This window comes from Sprattus sprattus (assembly GCF_963457725.1).
Source record: "Sprattus sprattus genome assembly, chromosome: 1".
Classification (NCBI taxonomy): domain Eukaryota; kingdom Metazoa; phylum Chordata; class Actinopteri; order Clupeiformes; family Clupeidae; genus Sprattus; species Sprattus sprattus.
The window spans coordinates 23,410,057-23,420,056 of NC_137920.1; the positions used below are offsets into that span (position 1 = coordinate 23,410,057).

The following is a 10,000-nucleotide window of genomic DNA, read 5'->3' on the forward strand; positions in this document are numbered from 1 at the left end:
ACACACACACACACGTAGGTTCTCACCAGCCATAAGAAAAATGGGGTTCAGAAGATGACTGTGTGTCCATCCAAGTTCGATGTGCAAACCAGTGAAAAACAAAAAAACACTTCTGCCCAGACTTGCCTTAGAGCTCAGAAGGAATTGAGTAAATGATTTACAAGCTTGTGCTATTTGGGGCAGATTTCTGTTCCTTCACTGACATTGATACGGTCCACTCTCTCTTTTCTCTCCTTGTCTTTGTCCCTCTCTCTTTTCTCTACTTGTCTTTGTCCCTCTCTCTTTTCTCCCCTTGTCTTTGTCCCTCTCTCTTTTCTCTACTTGTCTTTGTCCCTCTCTCTTTTCTCTCCTTGTCTTTGTCCCTCTCTCTTTTCTCTCCTTTTCTTTATCCCTCTCTCTTTTCTCTCCTTGTCTTTGTCCCTTTCTCTTTCTGTCCTTCTCACTTTGTCTGTCTATCTCCGTCTCCTTCTCTCTCCGTCTCCTTCGTCCTCTGTCTGGTTCTCTGTCCTCGGCCCTGTGTAGGTGCTGGCCACTGACATGTCTAAGCACATGACTCTGTTGGCCGACCTGAAGACGATGGTGGAAACCAAGAAGGTCACAAGTTCAGGGGTTCTGCTCCTAGACCACTACACTGATCGCCTACAGGTGTGTGTGTGTGCGTGTGTGTGTGTGTGTGTGTGTGTGTGTGTGTGTGTGTGTGTGTGTGTGTGTGTGTGTGTGTGTGTGTGTGTGTGTGTGTGTAAATATGTGTGTGTTGTCTGTGTGTGTGCGTGTGTTTGTGAGTGTGTTTGTTGTGTGTGTGTGTGTGTGTGTGCGTGTGTGTATGTGTGTGTTTGCGTGTGTGTGTGTGTGCGTGTGTGTGTGTGTGTGTGTGTGTGTGTGTGTGTGTGTGTGTGTGTGTGTGTGTGTGTGTGTGTGTGTGTGTACAGTTGATGAGCTGTAACCCTCCATACTGTGTGAAGGTGTTGAGGAACATGGTGCACTGCGCGGACCTGAGCAACCCCACCAAGCACCTGTCCCTGTACCGGCAGTGGACGGAGCGCATCATGCAGGAGTTCTTCAGGCAGGGCGACAAGGAGCGCGAGAAGGGCATGGAGATCAGCGCCATGTGTGACAAACACACCGCCTCCATAGAGAAGAGTCAGGTGAGGGGGACCAGATACACACACACACACACACACAAATACATGGGTACACACACACACACACACACATGGGTACACACACACACACACACACACAAATACATGGGTACACACACACACACACACACACAGACATGGGTACACACACACATACACACACACATACATGGGTACACACTCACACACACACACATACATGGGCACACAAACACACACACATGCTCTTACACCAACACACCGCCTCAATAGAGAAGAGTCAGGTGAGTGTGACCAGATAAACACACATACACACACACACACACACATACATGGGTACACACACACACATGCACACACACACACACACACAGACACACACACAGACACACACACACATGCTCTTACACAAATACAGCGCCTCAATAGAGAAGAGTCAATTGAGTATGACCAGAGACACACACACATAGACATATGCACATGACAAACACACAAAATCATACACAAATCCACTGCTTCAATAGAGATAAGCTTTTTCTTTATTTCTTTCTCTCTCTTCACCCTCCCTCCCTTTCAGGTGGGCTTCATCGACTACATAGTGCACCCTCTGTGGGAGACGTGGGGGGACCTGGTGCACCCTGCCGCCCAGGACATCCTGGACACGCTGGAGGAGAACCGGGACTGGTACCAGAGCACCATGCCCCAGAGCCCGTCGCCGCCGCTCGACCGGAACCAGGTGGGGCCGCCCGCCGACCGCTTCCAGTTCGAGCTCTCGCTGGAGGAGGACGCCCAGCAGAACCAGAACTCTAGCTCGTACCGGAACCACAACCACAGCCCGGAGGAGGAGCAGAATGGCAACGGGAACCGGCAGGATCCAAACTGCAACAATGGTTGCTACGGAGACCCGGAGGTCAGTAACCACGTGGATCACAACCACATGGACGAGAACCATGCGGAGGCAGAGGAGGAGGAGGTGGAGGAGGAGGACGCGACGGACGGAGAACTGGAAAACACAGAACAGGATCAGAACCAAATGGAGGAGTTGGATGGGGAGGGAGAACCGGAGGAGAACCACTGTGAGACAGAGGGAGGGGAGGGAGAGGAGGAGGAGGAGGAGAGAGAGAAAGAAGGAGAGGAGGAGGAGGAAGAAAAAGAAGAGCAGGAAGAGGGGGGGGAGGAGAAAGAGGGAAAAGAGGCGGAAACGCCGGAAGAAAAAGAGGAAGTGGAGACACAGGAAGAGGAGGCGGAGGAGGAGACGCAGGACGAGAAGGAGGATGAGGAGACCCAGGAAGAAAAAGAGGAAGAGGAGGAGGAAACGGAGACGCAGAACGAGAAGGAGGAAGAGGAGACGCAGGAAGAAAAAGAGGATGAGGAGGAGGAAAAGGAGACGCAGGACGAGAAGGAGGAAGAGGAGACGAAGGAAGAGGAGGAGGAAGAGGAAACACAGGAAGAGGAGGAGGAAGTGGAAGTGGAGACGCAGGACGAGAAGGAGGAAGAGGAGGCAGAGAACGAGGGAGAGACGGAGGAGAAGGAGGAAGAAGAAGGGGAGGCAGAAGAAGAACAGCATGGGGGAGAGGAGGAAGAGAACCAAGAGGACGGAGGAGAGGAAAATGAAGAGAAGGAAGGAGAGGAGGAGGAGGAGGAGGCTGGGGACGAGTAGAAGGAGGAGGAGGAGTAAGATGAGAAAGAATAGAGGAGATGAGAGTGTGTATGTCTGTACGTTTGTATGATGGAGAGAATAATAAGGAGGAGAAGAAGACTGATTTTTCACAGAAAAAAGGAGAAGAAAAATAAATGTGTAAAAGGAGACACAGGATGACTGTATATGACACGTCCCTCTGGTCTGTTATAAGAGACTTACAAAGATCAAAAAAGACATTCTGAATCTTGCCCCCCCTCCACTCCTGGAGTTATTTCTCACATAGGACTGACCAAAATCCAACCCACACAGCCTACTGGTAGACAGGGTCTTCACGCACTCTCTCTCTCTCTCCCTCTCTCTCTCTCTCTCTCTCTCTCTCTCTCGCTCGCTCGCTCTCTCTATCTCTTGTGTAGAGGCTTTGGTGAGGAGGCATTTGTAAGAATAAGAGAGAGGGATGAAGACAGAGGAAGGGAGAAGAGGGATAGTTTAAAAAAAAAGACAGACAGACAGACAGACAGTGAGAGAGAGAACAACAACAAAAGGATGCATAGAAAGAAAGAGAAAGGAACAAAGGATGAAACAGGACGAGAGACAGAGCGGGAGGTGTTTTTGGGGGGCTTCAAGGCGGCAACATTTTGGAAAACAGTAAAGAGGTTTTGGACGGCAGTAGGAAAGAGTCTTCACTGCGCATCTGTACACCCGCCACTGCCCGAGGTCTGTACGACACCGCAGAGGAACCCGACCTGTACCATGGCTTTTGTAGCACTGGGGACATGTAATGATGACGCGCCCAATCACGCATGCAAAAAACTGTATCAAACTAACAATCCCTGCACTTGAACCGCTGTCACACACACAGTTGTGTGTGTTTGTTTATGTGTGTGTGTGTGTGTGTGCGTGTATGTGTGTGTGTGTGTGTGTGTGAGTGTATGTTTGTGTGTGAGTGCATTTATGTATGTATGACTTTGAGTGTATGTATGTGTAGGTGTCTATATACTGTATAATACATATGTATGTATGTGTGTGTGTATGTGTGTGTGTGTGTGTGTGTGTGTGTGTGAGAGAGAGGGTGAGTGAGTAAGTAAGTGTGTGTTTATAGTGTGTTTATTCAGACTACAGGACTGAAGACTGATACGGTACTTAACTCCCTGCAATGGGACACACACACACTTTTGATTTCTTCCATTTTTGTCGGAAAGGAAAAAAAAAAAACACACAGCGAACCTCCTACAAACACGAGGAGGAAAGGACGCTCCCACCTGGCCTCACTGGCCGTTCTGAAGCAATGCATTGTGGGACTGGAGGGTTCTTCTCACCCTCCCCCCCAACCCCCCCCCCCTCCTGATCCCTGTCTTGTTTCCCCAGTCTGAGTTTTGATTGGTTGGCACTTTGAGCGCCCTGTGTTTTGATTGGTTGGCACTTTAGGCGCCCTGTGTTTGTTCCTTGTGTATAACGTCCATGTATTTTACTCGCCAAACAAAGGCGATATTATGCTAATAAAATGACATGATCCAAAGCTTCTGTTCAGACAACACTGTGGCAGTAGGGGGCGGTGTTTCCCCCTTCTTCAAATTGACTCTTTTTTTTTAAGTCTGAGAAGGGATAAGGTCCCGTGCTATAAATTGTTTCACGGTTGCAGTGGTTTTGTTTTTCTGTTATCAGCTTTGGTCCACCTGGCTAAAAAAGATAACAAATCAGTGTCTCAATGTCAGATCATTTTGTTGAACTTACAGGCCTTGTGTTCATCAGGTATTCTTAGGGGGTTTTTACTACATGACTCAAGTCGATCCTCCTAGTCTGGACTCACCTGGTTCAGGTGATCTGATGAGTACAGACAGGTGTGCTGGATCAGGGAGAGACCTGAAACCTGCAGTGATGTGGGACCCCCAGAACAAGGATTATGGCAACTGCTGTAGTCCTTGTTGTGTCACATACCATGCTTGTTTGTCTTGCTTCATGTATTTAAACTGGTGTGAAATCAATCCCTTTCAAATGCGGACAGACATGTGAATTTACGGCAAAGGACCCGTCAGACACACGCACATACACACACTCACATGTACATGTGTATGCACACACGCACACACACACACAAACACACACTCACATGCACGAGTGTATGCACACACACACACACACACACACACACACACACACTCACATGCACAAGTGTATGCACACACACACCTTTGAACTGGGTACTCGTAACATTAGTGATTGAAACGGTTTGTTTTGCATTAACCTCTCACTGTAAATCTGATCATTTTAAATTGTTCAGTGGTTACCTCCAGTATGAGCTATGGACCCCCCTTCGCTGCCTACCCAACACACTGACAAAGATGTCCTCAGTATTGTTCTGTCACCTCAAGACCTCAAGAAATAAACAGTAAATCGCAACAGGCAGCCCTCAGCTTTGTGCTCTGTGAATGTTGAAGGATGACAGAGAAATGAGAAGATTGTAATGACACATGACTGTGATTTCCACAACAACAACAACCGATTTGCAAGAAGTCCCCCCCCCCCCCCCCCCCCCCCCCCGTACAACATTTACTATTTAAAGGATCTTTTTTTGTAATGTTCAACCAGGTCTGCACTGATCAACATTGATCTGCAGGTCTGTTGTAGGAAAAAGAGCAAAGAGCTAGGCAATGTGATCAGAACTACTTTTTGAACTACTTTTAGAACTACAGTTTTGATAGTTATTCATAACAGGTAGTAATAGTGCATGTTCCTACCCTTAAACCTCGACAAGTGCATTAGAATGTGTACTTATACAAGAACTACATTGTAATTCTTCATTCATTTGCTTCTCACAGGTTCTAATGAGACTTGATGTAAAGTGGGTTGTTTAATTAATCGTTGGCATCATACAGCAATCAGACTGAGCAGAAGTCAGGCCCTATCACCATCTATGCTCTGCTTACAAGAGAGCCTTACAGCTATTAAGGGTAAAGTCCAAGATTCTCATCCACTTTATGTCAAATTGAAGAAAGTGCTCCTTAAAGTCCCCTAGCTGTAGGCTCCGTGTCTGTGTGTGTCTGTGTGTGTGTGTGTGTGCGCTCAGAAAGGTTCTGAATAGGAAAGAATGCAAATTGGTACGGACCGAACCATACACTATTCCAGCCAATCAACACGTTGCTTTGGGGGCATGGATGGCAGGGGTGTGATGTGATTGGCTGTTCAAATATGCTCAAATATTTGCAACCTTTTGACAGAATCTAAATCTAATATAAATATTAAATATAAATATAAAATATAATATTGAAAAAAAAAGTTAATTATGAGAATATCTACCTGTTATGTGCAGCATATTCAGAAGAATGTGCGATATACCAGTGGTGCTTACGTTTTCAAATAAAAAGGAGATTTTTTCAGAAGAAACACATTTATTTACCACAAACATACAAAAAAGTCTTATTAATAGCTCGTTTCACAAACCTGACGAATAAAAAATGGTACTGATCATGATTGAACACAGCAGGCACTAGTTTTGCATCATTAGGCATCTCCTCTTTACAGTAAGTCAATTACTGTAACAATGGATGGATAAAACCACACCCCAACCAACAGATTTGTAGCGATCTGACAGCATGTTGGCTGTGACACCTCCGTCAGATGACCAGAAGGGGGCGTGCAATTTCACGGAAACTGACGAATTTCACAGTGATATCGCACAACTGGGCAGGCATTCTCAATGGAAGTCAATCAACTAGGAATGGAATCTGTGTATAAGTACATTATACACATGTATCCATTAAAGGTGCAGGCAGTGTGTGTTTTGATGCTGAGTGAAATATGGCAACGCATTCAGACCTACAATCACGATTTACTTCTGAAGGGCGAATTGTTTCAGTGTCTTCTGTGGATATTGACTCTGTGTTGGAGGTGTTTTGTAAATGCATTTGTTTGCCAATTGTGCAGCCCTGCATTGTCAGAATCCGTTGTGTGTGAAGTGTGCAGTAATACTGTATCACACCTTCAGAGTACAATGTAACTCATTACATTGTCACAAAAAGACGTACTGCCCCTTTAAGGACCTTTGCTTACTGGGAGGGAAGCCTTTACTCAAACAGGGAAGCCTGAAACCTCCGTGTTGTTGGATGTCTGAAGGTTTGTCCATACTGCTGCACACAAGTATAACAGGGCTTGCCATAGAGCGCTCTTCTCTATTTCTCTGGATACCAGTGTATAAGACTATGAGCCTGCTATCATACTGCCGAGATATTAACAAAAATAACCCCCCCGTCTGTATCCAAACAAGATAAGCAACAGCGACAACTTCAGTGACAGCAGTTACACATCAAAATAAAATCTCGGCCAAATAAATAGAGTGCAGAAATGTGTAAAAAGTGCACAGAAAAAAAACTAAACATAAACACACTTGGATAAAAGCATCGGCTTCCAAAGTGAATGCCAAGTACCTCTGTTGCTCTCGGGGAAAAGGCAGCTACTATGTAAAAAAAATAGCTTGGCACAGTAAGGTTGTCAATAATGCACAGCAAGACGCCTGAGGAATAATCTAACACATGTTCTTTGGCATTCGATCACTCTGGCTTAAGATAACAACCAGCTGGCAGCAAACAGCGAAACAAATTGCCCTCATTACACTCAGACACACAAACACATGTTTGGTATGAATCTCAATGGCTTAGGACAATATCATTTTCAAATAATATAAATTAAAACCCCTACACACACACACACACACACACACACACACACACACACACACACACACACACACACACACAGAATCTGCCTGCAGTGTTCATTCTGTTCATTCGGAGTCACACCACGTCTGTTCTTACAGACATCCCCTGTAGTCTCACTTGGTCACCACAAACAAACAAACACACACACACACAGACACCAGACACACACTCACACACACAGATACAAACACACACACACACACTCCGGGCGTCCCCTGCAGTCCTTCCCCCGAGCGCAGGCCACAGTGAGGCAGGCTCAGCACCTGTTCCAGGAGTGCCACTCCGGGAAGTGGTCTATCTCTCCCAGCTCGTTGATCTTCTCGTCGCCATGCTTGAGGATCAGTTTGTACCTAAGGCGCACCGGAGTCTACAGAGAGATGCATTAAAACAAATAAACAAACAAACATAAATAAATAAATACCAACCCTAGCAGAACAGTTTATTGTAATTATAAATAATAGATAAACATTATATATTTACATAATACATTCTACGTGATGTAATGTTTGGCTCACTGAGCCCAGCTTGGAGCCATATCACATATACACGTATAACACATATAGCACATTAAACACATATAACACATACTGTATACTTAATCATGTCTAATTAATTAATTGTCTGAGTCTTCAGAGAGATGCATACAAATGCGTATGATTATGTTGTGTGTGGTATGCATGTGGTTATATACGGCAGGCTTAGGAAGACTAGCTTGAAGCCTTTCTGAGGGACTGTATATGGCTATCTGTGGGTGTTTGTGTCTCACTCTCTGAGGGTGTGTGTGTGGTTACTCTGGGTGTTTGTGTAACTGTCACACCCTCTGAGGGTCTGTGTGTGGTTACTCTAGGTGTTTGTGTAACAGTCTCACCATCTGAGGGTTGGACAGCAGGAGGATCTGTGAGATGGAGGCTGGAGGCTGGAGAGGGTTATATGGGGGGAGATCCTTTCCTGTGGACGTCTGTAACTTCACCTTCATAGTCTGCCGTGCAGGAGAGACCAGACAGAACAGTGAACATATATCACACACAATAAGACGTTATAGTTTGAGACGCAATAATGATCCATTCATTCATTCATGCATGCATGCATGCATTCATGCATTCATTCATGCATTCATCCATTCATTCATTCATTCATCCACAAATCCATCCATTCATTCATTCATCCATCCATCCATTCATTTTTCCATCCATCCATTCACTCTCTCAATCAATCAATCAATCAATAAATCAATCATTCATTCATTCATCCAAACAGTTTGGGATTTGTTGTAAGTTCAGTGACACAGCCTGGGTTTTCACACAAAGAATATAAATAGTATGGTGCACGAGTTTAAACAATTTAACACAAAAACATGCAGAGAGTCTTTACTCGGTTGTGGCTGTAAGTCTGCCCAGGAAGTGAATTGATTCAAACCAAAATGACAGGAATGAATTAGTGAAACGAGGAAGTTGTGCAGCAGTCAACCAAAGACACTGTGTCATTGCAGTGATGAGCTGGTGGCACAAGGCCCAGCCGCATAAAGAATTAGGAAGCTGAGCTCCGAGGACAACTCAAAGAATTATCACATGCCAAAGGAAACACTTCAAAAGCAAGATGATTTTTGTTGAAATTATTATTAATACATGACAATAAACAGGCTATTAATCGCTGACACAAGATGAACAGTGCTTAAAAGATTCACCCAAGAATGCGGCAAAAGTCACCCGCATTTCACATCAGATGCCATGCTTGTGTAGCATGATAAGGGTCTGCTGTAAAATGCGGGTTACACTATGGTGACATGGAACTATGACGACTTGACTTGACAAAAATTATGCCAAAATTTGCCAGAATCACCAACTCTCTTCACTAACCGACTGCCATGCAAAACCAAGGCACTTTGTTAGTATGATCCTTTAACCTCTCCTAATATTATGAATGTTTAATGCAAGAGTTTAAGTAGAACACTGTTCACACTGAAGGTTTTTGTTGTTGAGGAAAGCATTGCACTGAGACAGACCAAGGGCTGGAATGGGAAGGTATGACAGCCGCTGCCACTCTCATGGTGAGGCTGATGTGAGTCATCGTCGTAATTAAATATAACATACGTAAAGATGTATACGTGTGTAATATATGGTACAATAAAGGATGAATATAAAGTGCACGAGGGGGACGTAGGTCACAGGTAGACAAGGCGTGTGAAGACGTAGCTCTCAGCCACTGTCACTCTCGTAGTGAGGCTGACGTGAGTCATCATCGTTATTAAATACAACATACGTAAAGATGTATACGTGTGTAATATGGTACAATAAAGGATGAATATAAAGTGCACGAGGGGGACGTAGGTCACAGGTAGACAAGGCGTGTGAAGACGTAGCTCTCAGCCACTGCCACTCTCGTAGTGAGGCAGAAAAAGGTCATCAGAATGAGACAAGGCTGACTCACAAACGACAAGCCGAGTGAGGACGAGACCGAAATGTACACAAGACAGATAGGCCATGGGAAATACTGAGTCATCGCTGTGTTATTTAAGGTCAGACACA

At 45.2% G+C, this 10,000-nt stretch overlaps 2 protein-coding genes across 2 annotated transcripts in view; one reads left to right on the forward strand and one right to left on the reverse strand.

Annotated features, from left to right (window-relative positions):
* LOC308368663 (3',5'-cyclic-AMP phosphodiesterase 4C-like) overlaps positions 1 to 5,097 on the forward strand; it is a gene marked incomplete at both ends in the record, with an annotated part of 22,641 nt that extends 17,544 nt beyond the window's left edge. Inside the window, 4 exons of the mRNA XM_080842888.1 lie at positions 523 to 645; positions 963 to 1,145; positions 1,699 to 2,197; positions 5,042 to 5,097. Coding sequence (XP_080699014.1) covers positions 523 to 645; positions 963 to 1,145; positions 1,699 to 2,197; positions 5,042 to 5,097 — 861 coding nt within the window. The remainder of the gene's footprint in view (positions 1 to 522; positions 646 to 962; positions 1,146 to 1,698; positions 2,198 to 5,041) is intronic.
* A 2,418-nt stretch (positions 5,098 to 7,515) lies between these two features.
* Positions 7,516 to 10,000, reverse strand: part of LOC308366940 (ADP-ribosylation factor-binding protein GGA2-like) — a gene marked incomplete at its 5' end in the record, with an annotated part of 13,692 nt that continues 11,207 nt past the window's right edge. Inside the window, 2 exons of the mRNA XM_080840741.1 lie at positions 7,516 to 7,842; positions 8,344 to 8,454. Coding sequence (XP_080696867.1) covers positions 7,732 to 7,842; positions 8,344 to 8,454 — 222 coding nt within the window. The 3' untranslated portion in view covers positions 7,516 to 7,731. The remainder of the gene's footprint in view (positions 7,843 to 8,343; positions 8,455 to 10,000) is intronic.